This window comes from Ictalurus punctatus, chromosome 5 (genome assembly GCF_001660625.3).
Source record: "Ictalurus punctatus breed USDA103 chromosome 5, Coco_2.0, whole genome shotgun sequence".
Taxonomy (NCBI): Eukaryota; Metazoa; Chordata; class Actinopteri; order Siluriformes; family Ictaluridae; genus Ictalurus; species Ictalurus punctatus.
The window spans coordinates 17,866,207-17,891,135 of record NC_030420.2 but is presented as its reverse complement, the minus strand read 5'-3'; the positions used below and the strand labels follow the sequence as shown (position 1 = coordinate 17,891,135).

Sequence of the window (24,929 nt, the reverse complement as noted above, 5' to 3'; positions counted from 1 at the left end):
ACACACACTACAGACACACTAATCAGCATACCATGCATGTCTTTGGACTGGGGGAGGAAACCAGAGGACCCAAAGGAAACCCCCACAGCACAGGGGGAACATGCAAACTCTGCACACACAGAGGGCCACGGTGGGAATTGAACCCCCGACCCTGGAGGCGTGAGGCGAACATGCTAACCACTAAGCCACCGTGCACCCCAATCCATCTTTGAATTTCTAATATTAATTTGTAAAATAACAATAAAAAACAAGAGGAGTTTTTCTTGTGAGAATTTGTAAATCAAGCAACCCCAGATGGGTTTGCGACCCCTAGTTTAGAAAACCTTGGTATAAACCTGAATACTAGGGGCTATAACATTCATGATTGTTTTGTGGACTGCTACATTGCAGTCAATGAGGAGTTCACTGCTCTGGGAGCCAAACCTACAAGCACTGATAGGTGGGCCAGGGTGCCACACTTTCTCTTTCGTGAAATTAAGTCAGCCTGTTGTGGAAGAAACACAGGGTCTTGCTGGTCATTTTAGGGCCACTCGTAGAACTCTGGATTCTGTGCAACATAGGCAGCAAGTTGTTGAACAGTACAGTAAATTGCTATTTACCTAATATATGCATTTTACTGATAATTTACTGGTAAATTGCTCTCAGTGAGGCTCACCATTGGTGACTCATCATTGGTGAGCCCACTTGAGGAGGTTCGTATGAGCTGGAGAATGCTCTTCAACGTTGTGCTGCCCTGGTGATTTATGTATCTGGCCATCACTATGTTGACCAAGTGGATCAAGATATGACAGTTTTCAGCACAGAAAGAAGAACTTGAGCGTTAGCCAAGTTACCCTTAGTTCCAATAGGTTTATTTGTTCATCTGCACTTCTATTGCAACAAACTGTTCCCTATCCGATTAGGATGGTGTCTGTGGTGACCACCTCTCTCCTACTGCTCCTAGGTGTACCCCTTTCTTCCTTGAGCGTTTGGGTGGTCTTGAGTGAAATTGGGCTTGGGCCCAAGCAGTCTAGTGGAGCCACTTGGCTGATGAGTACTATTCTGTTGGATTAGTGATTCCGAGACTTGGGCTCTCCTCTTTAGAGCTTCTTTGGACATAGTGCCCAAGGAGTAGCCCAGGTATGCAGGGCAGACCTTGCGGGGTCATTGTACATACTTTAAGGAGTGCAGACTGAGCGAAACAACCCTGACACACCACACCACCCTCCCCCTCAAGGGGGCTACTCCCGGAGCACCAGAAAACACTCCCTCCCCTGGCAGTCCTGGCCCTCAGGGCAAAATGTCTTCACAGCCCCTCAGGTCCCAAAGCAGGCATTGTCCCACAGATAGCAGGTTCCTTAAGAAGCCGAGGAGCAGGCATGAGGCTGTGGCACGTTCGCTGAGGTCCCTAGGAAGCACCCAGGCATGGGAAGCTAGATTGCCAGCTTTGGTGGAGCAGGATGGCAGAGAGACATCCTCAGCAGAACCGGATGGCAGAGCGATGTCCTCAGAGGAACTGGATGGCAGAACTTGGTTGTGAGTGTCAGCCTACTCAGGCGTGAGTAGAATTGGTTGACCATGTCAGCAGACTCAGGTGCAAGCATATCGTTGTTGGTTGTGATGTCGACTTCAGACAGGAACAGGGTTTGGGAGGCCGTCTCTTCAACCTCAGACTGGAACCAGGTTTAGGAGGTCACCTTGTAGTCCTCTAGCAGGAACTTGACTTTGGAGGCCATCTCATTGACCTCGGACAGGAACTTGACTTGAGAGACCGTCTCGTCGACCTCGGACAGGAACCTGACTTGGGAGGCCATCTTGTTGACCTCGGACAGGAACTTGGCTTGAGAGGCCGTCTCATCAACCTGAGACAGGAACTTGGCATGCTCTCTGAGGTTCAAGTGTTGGGCGGTCTCTTCCGCACCACAGAGAGATGACATGACATCCCCGGCCTGGTTGAATGCGGAGCGATGGCTACGGCACAGCCAGCTGGATGACCGAAGCCCAAGGCGGAACCTGAGGGGGAAGCGATGTTCCCCATGAAGCTAGAGGGGGGAGAAACTCTCTCTGTGATGTCCGAGGGGGGATCAAAGTTCTCCCCAAGGTCAGAGGGGGGAGTGATGCTCTCTGTGGAGCATGAGTGGGGAGCAATGTCCTCCGTGGAGCAGGAAGGTGGAGCAACATACGGCACGAAGTAAAGAAAAGGAGCGACATCTTCAGCGGAGCATGAAGGCAGAGCGACGTCCTCAGCCGAGCAGGAAGGCAGAGCGATGTCCTCAGCCAAACAGGATGGCAGAGCAATGTCCTCAGCTGAGCAGGATGGCAGAGCGATGTCTTCAACCGAGCAGGAAGGCAGACAAATCCAAAACGTGAGACATAGGTGTGGTCGAACAGGAAAATGGTCAGGCGAAAAAATAAACATTACTTTTTCATAGAATAGGGTTTTACTGAACATCTAACAGGGTGCATAGTCTTCCTATTCACACACCAAGGAAGCTGGAAAGTTTGACTGCATTTAAAAGAAACAGGATAGGTGGGCATCTGTGTTCCACAAGAGCAGCAGGCATACATCTATGTAGTTGCATCTTTCATCTCAGGAGATCCCGTTGTGAAAGGCCCAGGGTTCCTCTTGAAAGGAGCAGGATTGGTGATATGTCTAACCACCAAAAAACACATAAGATATACAGTAGAACTGTAAAGGATGTTGATCAAGATAAACAAGCAAATGACCCAGAAGGGGTGTGACCTAATGTATACGATAGATAAAAATTTTAGAATGTTTACTTACCCATAACAGAAGATAAACCTGTCACTCATCCGTAGTGGAACATAACACAAGTGCAGACAGGGGGGTAAAATCTAAGAAAATATAGACACTTCAGCGTAAATAACGCAAAATAATGATGCAAATGGTGGCATAAGAAACAGACCCAGGCATAATGGGAAAATTTAGGGCAGCATTAAAATGGAAAACACGGGACTTCTTGGAAATAATAGGAATTTACATAATGAGCATATGTGTGGAGACTTGTGATTGGAGGGGTAAAAGAGGAAACGTGTGATTGGTTAAATTTGGATAAGAAGAACATGCACAAAGTGTATATAAGAACATTGTAAGCCACTGGTATTTTGGTGCAAGTTATATCTTCATGTGGCGAATATCCCTGGTACCAGCTGGTTTGTTTGCTGTGTTGCTTGACTGCTACTAAATCTACCTCATCAGAATCCAGTCTTCGTGAGTTCGGCTGTTTTATTTATCTTAAGTATAAGTCAGATCACTTGATTAATTTTATAGTTTGACTTCGTGAGCTAGCAAAGTCAATGTAGGTTGGAGAAGCAAAATATCCTGCAAGGCAAAGACACACTCTGGCCCTGTAAGTGCCATTAGCTCTGGTTATGTGTAGGAAAAACAGTGGGATACACATTCCTTTCCCATTAAAAACAGCAGCTGAGAGTAAGGCCAAATGGCGGTAGAAGGAGGGATCTCAGACACAGGAGTATAAGCTAACAACTAAGCTAAAAGCAATTCTAGCTAGCAAGTCACAGCCAATGCTCCAAGAGCATTGGAGGAATTTATCCATTCACTCCAGTGGGAGAAGAGACAGAAGAAAAACAGAAGAGAATCGGAGACTTTTACAGCTTTTGACAGCAGAAAAACTGTAGATCGAACACAAAGAAAACACAAGACACAAACTGCAAAGAATAGCTCTGAAAGCCACATGCAGTCCTGGCAATGAGCTTTGGCGAGTAGAGAAAATTCCATGTCACTGTCATTTCAGGAATTTGGTGACTATTTTGGCATAGGGTGCACAAACAAGAGGATATCCAAGTGTTAAACACTACTCTTGGTGGATAGGAGTGATGAAATAGAACCAAAGAGTCTAGTGCCACAGGCTTCTTTCAAAATGCTATGTGGTCGTTGAAATCTTTTATTGCAGACAAATGAAATGAAAATGTAAGATTTTATCAATATATATTGATTCTGTTATTGAATTGCTGGCAACCTAATGACAGTTGATGTGCACATTTGAAAGAGGACAGGCCAAATAAGTGTCACGACTGACATAACATCATTATTCTGAATCTGAAAGCAGGAAAAGTTTTACACAAAGTGAACACTAGCTGCACTGACAATACAATGTCTGCTAAACAAAATAATAAAGGTCATTAATTCCAGTCATTCCTTTTCTTTCTGTAACACTTATATTCAAAAATGTGATTTTTCTAGTAGAATCTATTATCTTGTAATTATAAAAACACATAGAGGAGGAGTGGGTGGACATAAATTGCAATAAATAAATGAATCAATGCCACTGTTCAAGAAATAATTTCTTTTATTATTAATAATATTCACAATAAACAATTCTGCCATGCAATGTAGTGTGTTAACAGTATCCTTTGGTAGTTAACTTACATAATGGATACAGATTAGGGCATTCTGTAGACAGAACAATGGCTGTAGTATTACAGTTTTATTGGTTTTAAAACCTGGCACATTAATACAGCATTTAAGTATTGTGATCCATTCACTGATATGTGTATTTAGAGGTTTTTACAACAGCCAATGAGATTTTAGAAGTGAATCTATACATTTTATAATTTACAGTTTTATGCTGTTTTTTCTTGAAAGCTAATGTTTAGTTTCATGAACAAAACATAAAGTACCTTCAGACAAAATTTTTCATTATTTATGGAAAGACAGTGTTGTTAGTTCACCAGTTTAAGAGCAACCACACATAGGGTGGTTTTGCTTTGGTGTAATTAAATAATCACTCTTCACTGATTCAAACCTCACATATGATTTTTCATGTTTCTTAATAGAAAGAGATGCACATACACAAACACACAAATGAATATACACAAAAGTGACATTGACAGCCTCATTGTTTACATCATACATTCTTATAGGACATTGAGCTGCCCTGAAGGTAAGGAATAATCTTATAATGGCATAACCTTGTACTGACACTCCTTTATTTTGTACCTCAAATGCAAATGAACCAAATTGCATTTTTGTTAAGCCAAACATGCAGAATCAACAAGACATGGTATTTTCCTCAGGTGAAAGATCAACTTGCAAGGTTTTTTGTAGGTGTTACCAAACATCTTTTGCAAACTTTTAGTAAATCAGGGCCAAGATGCATGTCCAATTTCATCTGATTTGTTCAAGCATTTTACATGAGTCATAGGGTAAAAATGTTGACTCTGACGTAAAGAAGTACTTATTCACTGTTCTTGTTAAGAACCAAACATACACATAAAACTGGTGAATATTTCTCATATTCCATTATCTAATTATGGGAATCTTTTTCATTGTAAAACTGAAGAAAAAAAATCCCATTCATGTTAATGGCCGCATAATTTGTATTTGTATAAATTACTACACCTTTTTCCCCCACATAAATAACAATTTGTGCGTCTAATGAAAGTGAATTGAGGTAAAGTATTCAACTGGTATTATTCACCACCATCACTGAAGCGTACCCAGTATATTCAGGTCCATTGGCAACTACAAACCTTTTAAAATTAAGACAGTATATTTTTATCCTTTCACACTTGTAGAAATTTCAACATTAAAACAAACATATGGATTTTCTTTCTGTGCAAATGTGCAAAGCTAATCAGTCAAATTGACTCTAGGTACCCCTTCCCTTTAATACACAGCATGTTTTAAATCTCCCCACGACAACAGTCAGGTGCATCACAGACACACCGAATTAATGTTGTCAAAGTTACATAGTGATCTTGATAAGAGTTTACTCATAATCTGAGGCATATGTGTTTATCTGAAGCAGTGTTTTGCCTCTTGCTCACACTGCTTCACCATTCTCACACAGAGAAAGCTGATGGATCTTAATAACAGGCAGAGAATGGCATGCAGGAGGCTGAGTCCTTGCTGGGTAGTCCCCAGCACAACAACATGTCCTCAGCAGGTTCTTACTGCACACCCCTGCTGCTTTCGCCCCAGCACTGACCCCAACGCTGACTCCTACCCCCCCCACTGGGGAAGATGAGGGGGTACGGGAAAGGACCACAGAGGATGACCGGCTGAGATGTGAAGGCTCACTGCGGCTCTCTGAGCCCAATGTGAGCAGGTGTGACTGTGTGTGGCTGGCAGCATGGCCCTGGCACAGCGGGTATGTGGCTCTCGTGCTGCGGTGCAGACAGTGAACACCCAGCACACTCAGAAAAGCTTTCTTAAACTCCTGGCTGGAGCATGGGTAGATGATTGGGTTGATACAGCTGTTGAAGTACCCAAGCCAGAAGGTGATTTTGAAGACCGTGTCTGAGGGCCGGTAAGCCGGGAAGATGGATCCTTGAGGAACACACATACATATTTACATATAGAAAACTATATTCACACCTAATACATACAAACAACTGCCACAGAACACAACAATATCCAGTTAATCCCTTTCATGGGATTGGATTAAAGGATTTCTTAGGATGATGTCTTCAATAGAGAGGTATTTCACTAATAGATTTTTATTATAAGATTTTAATTGAGATTTTCTCAAGAAGTGGAACTCAATTTTAAGACTATTCATGTTTTTGATTTGGCTACTAGTCTCCAGTAGTTAAAGGACAGCTGCAAAGTGTTGAAAGAGATGAAAGGCATGATGGATAAGTAGAGACCGCCTGAATCCTCATATTGGCAGGATGTGTCTGTCTGCTAATTGATTACATTTAGAGTAAGAAAAGTGGTAATAGATGACAACTAGAGTAGGAGGAGAAGAAAATGCGAAGCCCTAAAAGCTTATCACATCATGGCTCATGATTAAAGCCGTCTTGTTACAGGCTATTTTATTATTTGCACCATTCTTTCTTAATCAAGGTTAACTGTCACTTTAAAATATAGTTCAATGTGACCCATACTGGTTGTACAAAAAAAGAAACTCATTGAAGACATTCATATTTGCAACAGGGAGGGAAATGAAAAAGGACAACTGCACCTCATCATAACCTATAAGCACCTTTTGACTTTTTAAAGGTGCATCGTCTAGCCCATTAACAGAAAAGAACTGTTGGAGGAAGCTACCCAGCCTTGAAATGAAATATCCATCTTTATAGCTAAGGGCTATGCGCTGTCTCATAAGACACTTTATGAGAACTTCTCATGGAGGTTGTGTACGTGAGCCGGATAAAAGATGAGGGAAATAGACCACAGCAGTGAAAGTTGCGGGGAAGTCTCTGTCTAACCAAGCGTGCTTCAGCCATTTTATTGCCCACTATAAATGATAAATGCTAGAGTGCAAATAGCAGGGATGGAGATATGGTGTATTAAACAGAAATGAAAATAGCATTGTAACATAATTTCAAAATATAATTATATTAAATGTTGTTCATAACATAATTACTACAAAATGGTGAACAGTGACAGTTTTTTAGACTGAGATCCCTCGGGTGAAGGGGAGGGAGGGTTTGGTTAAGGGAACAAATTAAATATTCTCATGAAAACAAAAGTAATAATGCAACTGATTCAGCCCTAGCACCAAAATGTTCTTCTCAGCTGGGCTCTTATGACTCCGGTCCCTTGAAGAGCAGCGGCACCAATCAAAATAAACCGCCATTTCACACTATCTGCTAAATCAATCACAAGGATGCTACAGCATTATATTATCTGTATAAATTATCATAATCCTGTCCTTGAATGATTGGCTGAATGTGGCATACAGACATTAACAGTCTCCAGCATATCAGACAGTGTTACAAATAAATTCTCACATTAAAATCTGTGTGATTCATGGATAAAAAAAAGAGTGAAAGGTAGGATTTTTATTCAGAGTTGGTGTTTATAAATATTACTTAAACTACTGTATATTAATATGGCAAAATGTAAAGCAACATTGATTCATGGTCTAAACTGATCTCCTCAATGTCTGAATCCACTGAGGGCAAACACTTCTTCTAATTTTTCAAGTCAGTGGTCAGTGAAAATTTACTAGCTTGATGCAAGAGAGAGAGAGAGAGAGAGAGAGAGAGAGAGAGAGAGAGAGAGAGAGAGAGAGAAAGTGAGAGTGAGAGAGAGAATGAATTACCTGCTGTTAGTGCAACCAGTCGTACTGAACTTCCACTGACCCATCAAAATCAAACTTCTTATCAAAGTGCTTAACAAAGTCATTAAGTTCTGCTCTACAGAATTTATATTTCCAATTTCTGCAAGATTCTGGGTGGCATCTCCCAAATGCTTATCTGCCCCTTCACCACACTGCTTTAACGCAGCAAGTGTACTTTTAAATGCATAAAAGGTGAATGTATTGTCTGCATTATTCTGATTATTATAAAAGTGCATATTTTTAGGGTAGGGGTAGAAAGACCATGACCATGATAAAGCACTTACTGAAGATGAATTAATTAATTAATTAACGTAGAATACCCTGCTTTCAAAATTCTGAAACAGTGCAGGCAAATAGACAAGATGTGTTAGAAAAAGCCTTATTATTAACTATCTTAATTGTGTCTATGACAGGAAACCTAATGAAAATAAAAAAAATTCCCTTACAAATATCTAACCAGCTTGCTACTCTTCTCATGCTAAATTGAATTCCTACTAGCTCTTACTAAATTGAAATTTGATTAGCATGTATAGAATTAGCTTGGAATTTATAATAGCAGTGGGATGATGATGACGATGGTGATGATGATGATGATGATGATGATGATGATGATGATGATTATTATTACAAATATCATTATATAAAATTTTGGCTTCATGTATCTGGTATAATAATATACCCATAGTTTTGATAAGATTAACATGATTTGAGAATTGTGCTCAAATGACAAATTCTCATATAAATAAAGATAAACAAGATAAACGGTCTAACATAACTGTACTGTAAGCTGCATCAGTACAAATATACATACACTTTACATTTCTCTACCAATCATTATGCAATGATTATGCAATGATGGGGCAGTGGTGGCTTGGTGGTTAAGGCTCTGGGTTACTGATTGGAAGGTTGTGGGTTCAAGCCCCAGCATTGTCTGGCTGCCACTGTTGGGCCCTTGAACAAGGCCCTTAACCCTCTCTGCTCCAGGGGCACTGTATCATGGCTGACCCTGTGCTCTGTCCCCAGCTTCCTGACAGGCTGGGGTATGCAAAAAAAACAATTTCACTGTGCTCTACTGTATATGTGAGTCATTATCAGCAGTGTCAATAGCTGCTAATAACAGTTTTATTTTGATAAAGGGTCCTTGGTAATGCACACAAAGTTTGCAACATATTTCTTATTTTTTAATTTTAATATTTAATATTTTTTATTTTAGTGTCATACTCTGGCAGATCAACACCCCATGAGAGGCATGCAAATAGCAAATCCCATAGGCTTTAATAAACAGTTGCTCCATTCTGTTACCATTATGCTTCATCTTGATTAGCGAATATGTTTGCATACTGATTAAAGGAAATATTTGTGTTGGGATTGGTATTATGCACCCAGGCCTAATACTTGTGACCTCAAATATAAGAAAAATACTGGATACATGTTTGTAAGGCAATTTATTTATTTTCATTAGGTTTCCAGTCATAGGTTAATCCAATTTGCTGCATTTACCCATGTTTGACTACTAATATATATTTTGGTTCTCCTGTCCGTAACCTTGAACAGAATGGCCTTCAAGGACTTAGAGGACCTTGTTTTTCTGATGAGTAACAATTGCTACATTCCACATGTGGAGAATACAGATGAGCTCTGCTTTGTATGACATCCATTATTTAGTGCACAAGGGAAATGTTGTGGCTATTAGTGCCTAATGAATACAGTCAAAGTTTATTGCATAAACAAGAGACACATTTATCCAAGAGAAATCAAGGACCTTCATGAAAGGAACTAATTTGTCACTTTGAGGCACCGAGTCACTGTACTGTACGCTTGGGATCTGAATGTGTATGTGTTTTTCAGAAAATGCTGCAGAAAATAATTAACTATTTACCATTTTTCCATGAAAGATCCTTATTTTTATATACAGTCAAAAGAATGGTCACACCTACTTATAGAAGACATATTTTAGAATAATAGTGATGACATTAAAAAACACATAACAACACATAACACAAGAAATGTGCAGTGACCAACAAGTGTTAAACCAAATTAAAAATACTACTATCTTTTCCAGACTACATTCTTCACTCTCATAAACATGTTCCTTTCATGTTTCACCACATAATAATTCATACTGTAATTCATACTACTATTATAAATGATACATTTTACAGGAGTAACTAAATATTAAGCTGGGAAATTTGAAACATTTTGAAACATTTTGCTGAAGGTCTAAGAAATCTGATACTCACCAATAGGCAGAACCAGGAAGAATGGCAGCCAGCAGAGAACAAAACACCCAACCACAATGCCCAGGGTTTTCGCAGCCTTTTTCTCTCTGGAGAACTTAAGTAGGCGGATTGTGAAGTGAGTGCGGCTCCTCAACGTTTCATCCTCCGCCATAGTGGTGTTGCCTCGGTGTATCCGCAAAGTCACTGCTTCCGCGTGGTGTGCCTTCTCCGTCTTGTGACCTTTCCTAAGGCTGTATGTCTCCCTGCGGGCCACCACGTACACACGGCAATACATAACCAGGATAACCACTAGGGGGAGATAGAAAGAGCCCACTGCAGAAAAAATGGCATAGCCAGGTTCCTCTGTGATTTTACACATGTACTCATCCTCTGGTGCTGGTTCCTTCCAGCCAAATAGTGGTCCAATGGAGATGGTAATGGACAGAGCCCAAATTCCCATAAGTGCCAACAATGCCCGCTTCTCAGTCACAATGGCTGGGTAGCGTAGTGGGTAACTAACCCCAATGTAGCGGTCCACAGAGATCACACACAGGCTCATTATGGATGCTGTGCAGCAAAGCACATCCATGGCGGCCCAGACATCGCAGAAAACCCTGCCAAACACCCAGTGGCCCAGCATCTCAAAAATGGCAGAGAATGGAAGCACAGTGGAGCTCAGCAAGAGGTCAGCCACAGCCAGGTTTACAATAAAGTAATGTGTGACCGTTCGAAGGCTGTGGTGGCAAGCCACTGAAAGGATGACCAAGATGTTGCCCAGTACTCCAAATATAACAAAAACAGATAGCACAAAGCTCAGAACAATGGCCTTTGTGATGTTCAGCTCCATTACCAGGGCTTGGCTACAGTTTGTGCAATTCTGAATCCATGGATTCATGTTCTCCCCAAGAGGAATCATGTGTTCATAATGCTTGGGCATTTGATGATGGTCTGATGAATAGGCACACTTCACTCATTTACTTTGTCTTATCATTGCAGATTGCTTTCAGTGGTCCGCAACATGATTTTAAATGTCAGGTGCTGAGCTAACTGCAGTCCAAGGGCATCGGTGCATTTACATTTTGATCTCCAGCTGAAAGCTATTAAGAGACAAATGGAAATTAAACATGTTGTGGTCTTTCAGTATGACATGATGTCTCAAATTAGTGGATTTTTAACTACCTGCACTCAGGAAAATTAACGGTATATGCAGAAATCCATAAAGGAAACTAAACATCTTGTACAATAGGGTCAGACACATTAAAGTCCAATATAGAACAGCAGGAACAAAATGTACATTTCTCTTGAGTGTTTTTACATTCTTCACAATCAGACACAGCTGGTCATCAGAAGTAGTTGAGAAATGCAAGAAAAAGGCATGTTTTGAATAAACTATTTTTGCATCTGGATACTTTCAATATCATCGTCAACTTTCAGATCATTCTAATTCTGGACGTGTTCACTGACACAAAACTTTTCCTGTTTCTTGCTACTTTACGCTTAATGTAATTCGACAAAGCATTGTATACTTGTTCACTGCTGTGTTAATGGCTCCCAGAATATCCTCATGATACACAGAGCACAAATGGGCTAAATACTTGATGAAATAAATTACAACATACTCACTGTTGTATAATAACTGTTGGCAGGAACTTTTCAGGCAGCTATTTTTGAACAAAGGGCAAGTCATTTTTTGGCCTGGCTCCAGGATAGGGCACTTAAGGTATTCTGTGATAGAGATTATGCCAGTGGTTGGTCCTCCCTAAAACACATGTAGACAGAAATCAGATGACCCAGATATTTGGAACTCACTGTATCCACGTGCGTGCGCGCGCATGTGTGTGTGTGTGTGTGTGTGTGTGTGTGTGTGTGTGTGTGTGTGTGTGTGCGCGCACAATTTACAAATTTATGTGAAATCGTAGACATGTCCATGTTTTGATGACATGGATACTTGGTTTGGGGTGTCTTGGATGAAATACAAGCTACCTATAACCCTTAATATAGTTATTAAAACCTAGAGTGATTTTTACACTTTTCACTCACAGTTTCACAAATTGCCAAGTTTTCCAGTTTTCCAAGCACAATAAACAAAACTTTTTATAAAGTTTACATTCTATTGCAACAGAACTTATTTATATTTTCCACCAAGTTCATATCAGTAGTATAGTATACACATACACTGATCAGCCATAACATTAAAACCACTGGCAAGTGCAGTGAATAACATCGATTATCTCATTACAGTGGCACCCTTCAAGGGGTGGGATATATTAGGCAGAAGTGAACAGTCAGTTCTCGAAGTAAGAAAAATGGGCAAGCGTAATGAGCTGAGTGACTTTGACAAGGGCCGAACTGTGTTTGCTAGATGACTGGTTTAGACCATCTCCAAAACGGCAGGTCTTGTGGGGTGTTCCCAGCAGTGTTTAGTACCTACCAAAATTGGTCCAAGGATGGACAACCAGTGAACTGTTGACAGGGTCATGGGTGCCCAAGGCTCATTGATGTGCAAGGGAACAAAGGCTACCTTGTCTGTTCTGATCTCACAGAAGAGTTACTGTAGCACAAATTGCTGGAAAAGTTAGTGCTGTCTGTGATAGAAAGGTGTCCAAACACACAGCTTGCTCTGTATGGGGCTGCGTAGCTGTAGACCAGTCATAGTGCCCACCTCTGAAAGCACCTACAGTGGTGAAGACAGTTTTACATTGTGTGGATAGCCAGGTTCATGTCTCATTTACCTGGGGAAAAGATGGTACCAGGATGCACTATGGGAAGAAGACAAGCCGGTGGAGGCACTGTGATGCTCTGGGCAATGTTCTGCTGGGAAACCTTGGGTCCTGGCATTCATGTGGATTTTACTTTGACACGTACCACCTACCTACACATTGTTGCAGACCAAGTACACCCCTTCATGGCAATGGTACTCCCTAATGGCAGTGGCCTCTTTCAACAGGATAATGTGCCCTGCCACACTGCAAAAATTGTTCAGGAATGGTTTGAGGAATGTGACAAACAGTTGAAGGTGTTGACTTGGCCTCCAAATTCCCCAGATCTCAATCTGATCGAGCATCTGTGGGATGTTCTGGACAAACACGTCCAATCCATGGAGGCCTCACCTCGGAACCTTCAGGACTTAAAGGATCTGCTGCCAGATACCACAGCACACCTTCAGAGGTCTTGTGGAGTCCATGCCTCAACGGGTGAAAGCTGTTTTGGCAGCACAAGGGGCACCTACACAATATTAGGCACATGGTTTTAATGCTATGGCTGATTGGTGTAGTAGTATAGCATAGACAGGAAGTGCCATGTACTAAATTCACACACATCTCAGACTTTTGTATTGTAAAAAGTGCTTTGATCACCCTAGATTATGAACACACTATAAATAAAGCCTGAAGAAAGGGGTTATTATGAAAATAAAATGGAGGAGAAAAGGAGGATAAATGAAAGGAAAGAGTGGAAGAGGTAGAAATATATTTAGAAAGATGGAGAGCACAGGTAATAGGAAGAGAAGAAGAGGAGGAGGAAGAGAGTATCAAAGAACAGCACAAAAAAGAAAAAAATGAGATAAGACCCACACTAATTGATCGTGTCCACATCCATGGTCTCTCCCTAAGAGAAGCTGGAAAAAGATAGCCTATTATGGTATTGGAACCATAGACCAAGTCTCCTCCTTTTTTGAACTCATGACATCCTTATTCCACATCAATAAGGCCAGGAACAACTGTTAATGGTGGTTGGAGAAAATATTCAACTCTACTCTTTCATTTACTCTCCTCCTGGAGATAAAAAGCATATAAAATCAAGTCATATGACAGAATAAGACTTATACAGGCCATGGAGGAAGCTTGTGAAGACACAGATGTGCGCTCACTGTGTTTTTTCCCCAGGTGCACTGCTCACAAAAATACATTGAGTGGTGTGGATGAAATTCTCTGGTCTTATAGAAATGAACTGCTTGATAAGCTAAATAACTCAAAGCTAAATATAACAATGAACATTTCTTGTACTTTCTTTTTACTCACATACATATTGCTTAAACAGTTACATTTCCAATGGGAAAACCTGTCAACTGAAGAAATGTAAAATGTTCCCATTTCCTGCTACAAAAGCTATTTTACACAGCAAAATTCATTTACGTAGAGAGGAAAAATCATACAATAGAGATATGGAGCAATCTGATAAATATATGTTGCCTTTAGTGTACCTTTGCAATTATAGCTGAATATATTGTTTAGTTAAAGATGACATACCATATCTGTCATTGTAAAATCAATATCTGGTTTCTATAAAACAGTTATTTATGAAGAAAGTGGTATTTAATTTTTTTTCAGGGTCAAGGTCTGACAGAGTCTGATAGATAGTCTGATAAATACATTTTTATGGCTTTAATAATTGCACTTCTGTTTTGGTGTGTCAAAGCAAATACCATAGAAAAACATGCACTGAAAGCAATGGCATTAGAAAATCCACACTGACAGTGGAATTTTATGGATTTCAGCAGCGATATGCATGCCTGCTGCCAGATTAGGCATCAAGGATGATACTTGTAAAAATCCATTAGCATTTTCAGAGCCGGTTCATTTCCCTCTCCAGAGGACGAAATGATATGCCTCTCATCTGTATGCAATTTTTGTCCATGATCTCACCAAATGAACTGCCCATCAGATTACAGCTTTATTGACTAACATAGCAGTGACAGTACATGCAGGCTTTACACCATTTCTCAAGTTAAATTTTATGATTTTGATAATTATCAATAATTATTGATATCAGTTGTCCAAAACATGAGAACGTTTTGTATTAAGTGCTTTAAACAAATTCGTAAGTGTATTAACGTGGCTCGTTGTGTCAGATGCTGCGACAGATGTGTGAACTGTTTAATGTGTTCCAGACATTTTTCTTCAGCGCAGAAATGACATTTTTACCTTTATATCCTTATCTGTAAATTTGAGAAATTCACGCCTGTATTTCCATTTTACGTAAAGGCTCGTCCTGACAGCAAACGATTCACCATTAAACTTCACTGAATGAGGATTAGTTCACACATGCACGTCAATTAAACAGCGCACAATAGAAAGGAAGCTTTGACTAAAATTTTCATCTTGATTAAATATGTTGTTTGATGCTATATTTAGCTATATTTAGAACCAAAAGTAATTGTATTTTTTATGAGAGCAGTAACTGTAATGGAGTTATAATATGTAATTTAATATAAATGTAAGAAGTGTCATACATTTACAGAATAAATTAACATGTTATTGTGTTCAAATGTGTGAATGTGTGTGTTACTGCAGAACATTCATCCACTTACCGGTTAACACTTAGTTTGTGCTTTTGTTTTTCTTTTCTTTTTTTTAGCATTTTTAATATAGTGGTTTAACTTTTGCTTTAAAGCTTGTGGACAATCAGTTATTTTTTGTTTTCAAAAAATAATGTTAATATTTTTTAAAATCCTTTTCACAGTGTATTGCATAGCCCACATAGATACGTATAATACCATTTTCATAGCCTTCAATTTGCACAATGTTTGAAGCACAACGCTGGGCAGAATGTGAAATAAAGTTTTTTCGAAATACATAAAATAAAAACAACCTTTTAATCCAATTAATCGAAGAAATAATCAGCAGATTGATCGATTATCAAAATAATCATTAGTTGCAGCCCTAATTTCCAGTAATTAGGTTTTCCTATAATTAAATTATAGATGTGCCCAGCCTTTACTAAAAGTTTTGCCAGGTCTCTGAAAGGGTGTGAAAACACTAAAACACTTCCAGTACCCCCCAGCTGGAAGGTTCAGAGGTGATAGTTTTAAACAGAAATGTTTTACAATCTGTGTCCACTTCTTGTAATCCCAAAAGATGAATTGCTTTAAGAACTTAATGCATTATAACTATTATATTACAGTCTCTGTGCTGAAATGCAATTAGAGGCAACCTATTTTTGGTTCATAGTTCATAGAAATTAAAGAGCATGTTTTTATGTTTCACAGGTTAATTGCTCTATCACAACACCCAAAAACAGGTGCACTTTAGAAAACATTCATAACAAATCAATATCATAACTGCACGTCAGTGTCAACCAATGTCAACATTTTAAACAACCAATAAAATACATCTAAAATAAAGCTGTATATATATATATATATATATATATATATATATATATATATATATATATATATATATATATATATATATATATAAATATATATATAGACTAGTTTGTACAGTGTCAAACTTTCATAAAAGTGGATCTCATCCCAAGACTGACAGCCCACCCAAGTGAGGCTAAAACTGTATTTACCTATAGATTATAAAGAACAAATAATAATAGATTACTATAATTCACAGTGAAATAATAATAATAATAATAATAATAATAATAATTTGAATGCTATTTCCAGATGACATTCACCCCCCTCTTCGTATTACAATGTCTGGGACTTTTCTGTAAATACTACTCTCACTCCTTCTTCACCACACCTCAGAAAGAAACAGATTGAATGCCATCATTCAACAGTCTTAAGAACACATCCAAAGATGGAGAAGGTGGAAACCGGTAACATTCTTTCACTGTCTTGCTCTATCAGTTTTTCCCAGTCTCCGATTCTCCCATCACAGCATTAACCAAAAGGTGACCTTTACGTTTCCCCAGCAAGCTGAGTGGGGGATCTGCACTGTCATAACAGCAGTTTCTGAGCTCAGCTGGCCAAAGCTGACTGAGTAAAACCGCCACGCTGCCTTTCATTTCTGCCTTTGCTTCCTTTATTTGCTATCTTCTGGGGTGCCATTGCCTCTCCGTAAAAAGCTTAGCCCAACATGCTTTCACCTAGCACTGCCCACTCTTCAGGAAAGTGGGCACTGTTGAAAGGGAGAGCAGGTGAAAAAATGTGTCATGATATACAAGCAGTTTATGTTTTCAGATTTAGATGGCCCTGCAGGATGTTTCCTTGGTTATTCATCACATGTGGAAGGAATTCAGAGGTCTCCAGATGAAATAATCATCTTAAAGTTATCCTAATGCACTCTTTGAGATGCATTTGTAATGGTACGACTGTGTAGTATGTTTATCACACTGGTGCACAGTGGCCAATTCTGCTGCATCTTTTATCTTTTAAGCATGGTGCTAAACTGATGGCTGCAGTCCCTTCTGACATCAATAGTAATTGTGCTATGGGTGTAATGAAAAGAGAGGAATTGACTTCTTATTGACCATTACTGGGTGAAATGATAAGATGAAACAATATCGATGTAGCATGGGTTTTTGGAGGGTACTGTGACTTCTGCAAATCAGCTGAAAGGCTTTCAGGCAATGAAGCATTTTCTGATTCAAAGTGCTAGTCTATGACTCTCTAGAAAATGCTGTCTGAAAGTGCAGGAGTGCTGGGATATGCCCAGCTATCCTAATGATGCATATATTCTCTGCCATGGGTGCTAAGGGTATGCCTTATTTTATGTACAGCGACAGAGAGTGTCAATCGCCAAAATAACCAATGATTTTTTTTCTAATGCAGATTTTTGTGATATAATAATTGCATTATTCCACAGTGCACTACAATGCAGTAAGCACTGTGTCTTTCCTCTGGTTTGCATGAATCTGCACTGAATCCACTGATATGAACACTCCACAGATGAGTACATTCCTAACTATTTAAGCTAAATCATCATGTCTGACAGTTTATATCTCATTATGTTTGGTGCTGGGATTCTGTAGAAAATACATATTTGTACTGATTTCTCAGTAGGTACATTCAAAGCCGCTACAGTTATAAATACAATACAGTACTGAATTAATTATTTTGACCAAATATTACCATGTACTGCACTACTTATATTATATCAAAATAATAACATTTATAGGATCATATTTTTGGGGTTTGAAAGAAGGTCATAAAGCCCAAAAACATCCTTGAGGGGTTTTACCCATTTAGGCTTAACATTTCACCTGAAATAAATGTGTTCTCATTCAATGTCTTGTAGTTGCAAGTGCAAATGTAAATGTTATATCTCTCTCACTCTCAGAAAGGATGTGTTAATATCCTACACACGTTTTGTGTTATTACTATTTCAACACATGTTGTGTTAAATTATCCAATACATGTGTTAAAAATAGAAAGAAAAAAAAATCACACGAGTGACCAACACAACATGTGTTAAATTATTGTCCAGTCACATTGCAGACTGCGGTGCCGACGTTATCATCCAACTCTGAACTCACCTCAAAGTGAATGTTTGTTGCTTTGAACTTTTGATTGTGACAGCGTCGGATTCCTGAGGCGAGGACAGAGTCAGAGTACTGAGGCAAGGAAACCACATGACCACAGGTAAGTAAGACTATTTACCGTTAATGCTGCTGAAAATGCCTGGCTGAGTTTGTGATATTTAGGCAGGGTGCGCTCAAAAATGTATTCACTGGAAAACAGTTACTCAGTGATTGATAATTAACTTCATCTTCCTCGAAGGCTTCAAAATGAATACCATGTACTACTTCCTCAGTGTTGGTGTTACTCTACTAGTGTCATGTGTTTATGTTAGCTGTGAAATATGGACAGAGTTTATTCTACAACTCTCTGGGTCTGCATCTTATCTGAGGCTCCGCGTTAGGGTTAGCTAGTTGGATGCTGTCACCAATCACAGTAGGGATGAGTGATGCAAACCTAGACGCTCACCTGAGTTGATAACATTACTTTAGCATACTTAGCAACTTATGGTAATGTTAGACATTCCCATTCCCTTTTTGAAAATTAACAATACCCTAGCATTACAGCTATTTACCATGATGTAGAGAGAGTGGCTTAACGTTAACTACATAGCATTAGGAGGATGGGTTAGGGTCGTTTTTCTTCATGTATTCGGTGAATGTTAATGCTGGTTAAAAGGTGCAGATAGTCAGTGGCTAAAGGAACTTATCTAGCGCAATAATGTCGAGACCAAAAGTTCTTCAAGAGGTTAATGTGACAAAAAAAGTGGATGGGATTTAGGTTGTAATGCTTTCTACTATCACTGTAATGTTGGTTGACTTAATTAGGTTGTAAAATAAATTAGATGGAAGGCTGGAAAATAAATATTCGCAAGTTAGCTAGATTTTGATGGAGAGTCTACAGCGCAATTTTGTTCCTTATGAGAGTGGAGGTCACATTTCCAAAATGACACAATTCGGGATTCTGTAACGCAATTTCTCAGTTAAAGCCAAAAGGCATTTGTCCATATTTTGTATCTAACAACTAACTAGCACTTGCTAGATCTTTTTGCTCTTTTAAAGCTTTTCAAATGAACAGGAGTGGGACTCTTGACTTCCCAGATGGCAGTGAGATTTGTAAGAAGATGCAACTCCAATTCTTACATCTATAAAATTTTTAAATGATTTTAATAAATGCCACTTGTATTTCATCCACACTATAAATAACACTGGGTTAAAACAACCTAAATTGGGATATTTTTATCCCAACTGCTGGTTAAATAAATAGGACAGAACACATTTTGGGCTAAACTAACCCATCAGGTTGGGTTGTTAATTTTAATCCAGCAAATGGGTTGTTTTTCAACCCAAAAGATGGTTTCATTTTTACAAAAACGCTGGGTTCATTTTAGTTCATAAATGGGTTCATATTTTCAGGGTTATTTTTACCCCACAGGGTTAATGCCAACCCCACATTATTTAAAAAAAAACAACACACACACACACACACACACACACACACACACAAAACAAAATAAAAATAATAATAATTACTCTGGCTCTTGCACCACTACTCTGTGCACTTTGCTTCTCTAGAACTCAATTATAAATCCTGCATGGTAGCACTACTTGTATTGTTCTCCACTTGATATATCGCTTTGCTTGTATTTCCGATTTGTAAGTCTTTTAAAAGAGCTTTGGATAAAAGCTCTGCTAAATGAATACATGTAAATATAACACATTACAAACAAATATGTAAACATGGTGTATCTCCTTTATTTCTACACAAGAAGGTGTTCAGAAATGTATTGTGAGAGCTGCTAAAGTGGTGTTTATATATAGACTGAAGTAAATGACTCAAATAAGTCATATATTTAAAACGAAAACGTCACATTTTGATCAAAGGAGACGTTTAAAACATGCAAAAAAGATTGAGTAACCAACTTACGATCCAGTGGGCATTACAAACACGTTAGCCAAAGCTAATGAAGATAGCAGTGCATTTATTGTCATGTAAACTGGACTGATATCGAACAGTACAGTAACGGTTTTATGGATATAAATATGTTGATACAAACCTTGTTTCTCCAGAGAAATTTAACAGTATGGCCATGTGAAAACCATGACCTCCACCTGAGGTGAAGTCAAATTGAGTTGATTTGACCCATGGAGCTGTGCTGATGTGTCGTGATGGGAGAGGAGTGCATTGATTCAACCTTCAGTAAAAATCACCCAGCCACTAAACCAATGGTTGGTTTACACAAAACTACCCAAAAACTACCCAAGACTGAGAACATAACCCAATTAAATGACCCAAAAGGCTCAACCCAGTGTTCGGGTGGAAAAAAAATAACCCAGCATTTCTTTAGAGTGCAATTGTTTGTTTATTTTGTGAGCATTTTTTTTTATAGCATTTTACCATACAAACAAATTGAATTTCAGGATAATTGTAGGGGAAAACGTATAAGAAACTCACCTGTGCTATTTTGTGTGGTTTTTTAACACATCTTTGTGTGGAAATGTACGAACTAATGTAACTAACTAAATGTACTGACACAATGACTGTGCTGAAAGCAACACAAAATGTGTTGTCCTTAACTAGACAAACAGGTGCGTTCAAAATTAACACATGATGTGTCCTTTTTTAACACATCTGTTTTAAGAGTGTACATTACTCAGACTGCAGGTTATAAACTACACATAGATCTGATTGAAGCAGAAAGCTGTGTTGTTCTGTACTTGCTCTTGTTTTAACATACTATTTAGTTCGGCTGTATGAGGATTTGGCCGTGACTCGTGCAACAAGCCAATCGGCTTATTATAGCAGGAGAACGCCTCTTTCTCTAGTGCACTGTCTGGATCCGTTGTTTTCATGTGTTGTGCGTGTTTAGGAAAGGTTTCCTAAGGTTATTCGAGGAATCGTTTAAAAATACACACTCATTCATTAAAAAGACCTGTACACCTCAAACTCCAAAACAGCTCAATGCATACAACCCTGAGTGATCACAGAAAATTCCAGTGGCAGTGTAGAAATGATGTTTGTCATACAAACCAGAAACTATCTAATACTTAAACTGCGACTGTGATCCAATACAATGAATATCACGTGACTATATGCCAAACAAATAGTAGGCTATGTGCTCAAATTCGGTAGTGAACCTTGATATAATCGATCGATTGTTATGGCACAGAAAATCCGACATAGACTAAACAGTCTATCAATCATCAGCTTTCCACGTGAAAATATCTATAAATATATTTTAACTACGTGTATATGAAACTGTAAGTCACACAGCCTAGGAATAATATTTCCCATGTCCATCCTGCCAAATGATCACTAAAATCAAGAAAGCGTCCTCGGCGCAGGAAAACGAGTTCGTATTTGTGTCTTAGCTTGTTCATCTAAACACGTATTGTAAAGGATAGACATGGGTTACCAAAATCAAACCGCTTACCTGTCATTTGAATACATGTCAGTGCACTTAATGTGGTCTTTGCTGGGACTCTGAGGAACCGAAGGCGAACTGCAGTGAGGGTTTGAGATAAAGCGGTGACCAAGTTCGTCAAGTGGGCTTGTTCCCTAAGTTATTATACTGAAAATATATTATTTGCTGGGGGATCCAGCACATTCTGGCTGACAGCAGAACGAGTCCGTGCTCTTGTTCTCCTCCCCTTCATCCACCACTTGCGGGGATGCCAGTTTGAACATGCTTTGTTGGGCGGATATGCTCCAAATCTGGCAACCCTGCAGTACGTGGCTCTTGGGCATCTCTATGGGCTTCCATTCCATCACCTCTAAAACAGACGGTGATTCAGTACAGTGACGCCTTATAAAGCTTACAAGTAGCTTACAATGTCTGTGTTTTATTGTTAAGTTAATTTCAACAACTGCACAATCCTGTAGGTTCATTCTGTATAACATCAAGAAAATCAGACCCTATCTCACTGAACAAGCTACACAGCTACTAGTCCAGGTTCTTGTCATCTCAAAACTGGACTACTGCAACACACTACTACCGGGTCTCCCAGCCAGCTCCATCAAACCCCTTCAAATGATTCAGAATGCAGCAGCACTCCTCGTCTTCAAAGAGCCCAAAATAACCCGTATAACACCCCTCTTCATCTCCCTCCACTGGCTTCCTGTAGACGCCCTTATCAAATTCAAGGCCTTGATGCTCACGTACAAGACCTTGTTTGGAACAGCACTCTCCTACCTCAACACTCTCCTTGAGATTTACGTTCCCTCACGCAGTCTGCAATCAGTTAACGCCTGAGGCTTGGTAGTCACTACTCAATGGGGCTCAAGGTCCCTTTCCAGAACCTTCAAACTAACTGTTCCTCAGTGGTGGAATGAACTTCCAACCTCAATCTGGACCACAGAATCTGTTACTATTTTTAAAAAAAAACAAAAAACAAACAGCTAAACACCCACTTCTTCCATGAGCACTTAACTAACCCCTAAAATGCCAACCCCACATTATAAAAAACAAACAAACAAACAAACAAAAACACACACACAAATATATATATATATATATATATATATATATATATATATATATATATATATATATATATATAAATAATAATTACTCTGGCTCTTACACCTCTACTCTGCACACTTTGCTTCTCTAGAACTCAATTATAAATCTTGCATGGTAGCACTACTCGTATTGTTCTCCTCTTGATATATCGCTTTGTGATTTCCGATTTGTAAGTCACTTTGGATTAAAGCGTCTGCTAAATGAATAAATGTAAATTAAATTGAGGTTTCTTTGTAAAGATCCCCTTAAAGATTCTAGGTACAGCACTAAAATGGAATGGTTCCCTTAATAATCCAAAGAACCCTTAAGGGACTCTCTTTTTTCGATGAGTGTGCCAAATTCTAAGACCAAGCTAAATTCCATGCATTAAGAAGAAAATAATTAACCGTATGTTGAAGTTGATACCACACATCAAGCCGGTCAATATGCTATTTTTAGGGTTAACTGGATAATTAAAGATTCTTAGCATATGAAGGAATAGTGGCATCCCCCCATCCACCCAGTTCCCAGTTAAGTGACTGGTGAGTCCTCTGGAAACCCCAGACATGTATACTTGGAACTGAAACTGTATCCTTCTCATATGAGTATAATTGAGTATACACTGCAGTAACTTTTTTTTTCATTACTTATTCATGTACTCATTTAACTCATTGTTACTCATTTAAGTTTTTATTTCCTTTGTTTTCTGTTCCTTTACATTCATGAAAGGGCCAATAGCATGAACCCACATTTTCAAGAAATCCTTTAATTATTATGTATTATTATGTAATAGTGAAGCATCTGCAACAAAGCTCAAAATGCTCCACAAGTTGGAGATTAGCACTCAAACTAAAAGCAGCTACCAAACCACTATTATAGTTTCTTTCTATTTAATGGAGCTAGCTATGCCTCTAGGTATTTCACTTAAAACACTTCAAAAAGAAAATGGTAATACTCTGTGTCCCTTCACTACTCCCACTACTACTACTACTACTACTACTCTCTCTCTCTCTCTCTCTCTCTCTCTCTCTCTCTCTCTCTCTCTCTCTCTCTCTCTCTATCTCTCTCTCTATCTCTCTCTCTCTTCTTTTCCCTACCATTTTTGAAATCCTGATTTCTATTTTCTTGTCTAGTGGCAACTCAACTACACTCATCACATTCCACTGCACAAACCATGGACAATGTACAGTGAGGGAAAAAAGTATTTGATCCCCTGCTGATTTTGTACGTTTGCCCACTGACAAAGAAATGATCAGTCTATAATTTTAATGGTAGATTTATTTGAACAGTGAGAGACAGAATAACAACAAAAAAATCCAGAAAAACGCATGTCAAAAATGTTATAAATTGATTTGCTTTTTAATGAGGGAAATATGTATTTGACCCCTCTGCAAAACATGACTTAGAGTGCAGTCATACAGAAACATGACAGAATGAGCATGGCGTAAATAGGAGTTGTGAAAAGAGTAAAACAGGTTTTATAATTATTTATACATAATAACCACAATAATTTAGTGTTGTGGCAGCAGTTAGAAGCGGGGAACTTTTCTCTACCTTTTGAAGTTGTGCAAATGCAAATATATACAGTGCCCAATTCTAGACATTTGAAGACATTTTGGTTTGAGATCAAAATGTGAATATAAGACAATATCGAGATGTGTTAAATAACTTAAAGTGCACATATTATTGTTTTTCAAATATTACCTTTCATGTAGGGTGTTATAGAGCTGTTTGTGAATGTAAAAAGTCTGCAAAGATCCAAAAATCAAAGCGCACGACAAAAGAAGGAACTAACAGCTGAAACAAGTAGTCAGTAATTCCAGAGTTACCTCATATACAAGCCTACCTAGGTAGGTAAAAAAAAAAAAAAAAATTAAAAACCCCACCTCTGGTCTTCCTGCTTGCTGACAGCGGTAGACCAATCACAACAGACTGGGACATCTGACCAATCAGAGCAGAGTATGTGCTCTGAAAGGAGG

At 38.9% G+C, this 24,929-nt stretch overlaps 1 protein-coding gene across 2 annotated transcripts; it reads right to left on the bottom strand.

Annotated features, from left to right (window-relative positions):
* Nucleotides 1–4,292: 4,292 nt before the first annotated feature.
* adra1aa (adrenoceptor alpha 1Aa) lies at nt 4,293–22,129 on the bottom strand. 2 transcript variants are annotated; one of them, XM_047155559.2, is made up of 5 exons: nt 21,883–22,129; nt 13,825–14,025; nt 11,876–12,011; nt 10,274–11,349; nt 4,293–6,292 (listed from the first exon to the last, which is right to left on the bottom strand). In XM_047155559.2, the coding sequence occupies exons 4-5, from the start codon at nt 11,187–11,189 to the stop codon at nt 5,787–5,789; spliced, it is 1,422 nt and encodes a 473-aa protein (XP_047011515.1). In that variant the 5' UTR covers nt 11,190–11,349; nt 11,876–12,011; nt 13,825–14,025; nt 21,883–22,129; the 3' UTR covers nt 4,293–5,786. The 2 variants fall into 2 exon arrangements, with proteins under 2 accessions (XP_047011515.1, XP_017322340.1); XM_017466851.3 differs by lacking the exon at nt 13,825–14,025.
* Between the last annotated feature and the right edge of the window lie 2,800 nt (nt 22,130–24,929).

Coding starts and splice junctions, on each gene's coding strand:
- adra1aa (XM_047155559.2), bottom strand. CDS start 11,189: ATGCCCAAGCATTATGAACACATGATTCCTCTTGGGGAGAACATGAAT. Junction 6,293..10,273: donor CTTCCTGGTTCTGCCTATTG/GTGAGTATCAGA, acceptor GTGTTCCTCAAG/GATCCATCTTCCCGGCTTAC.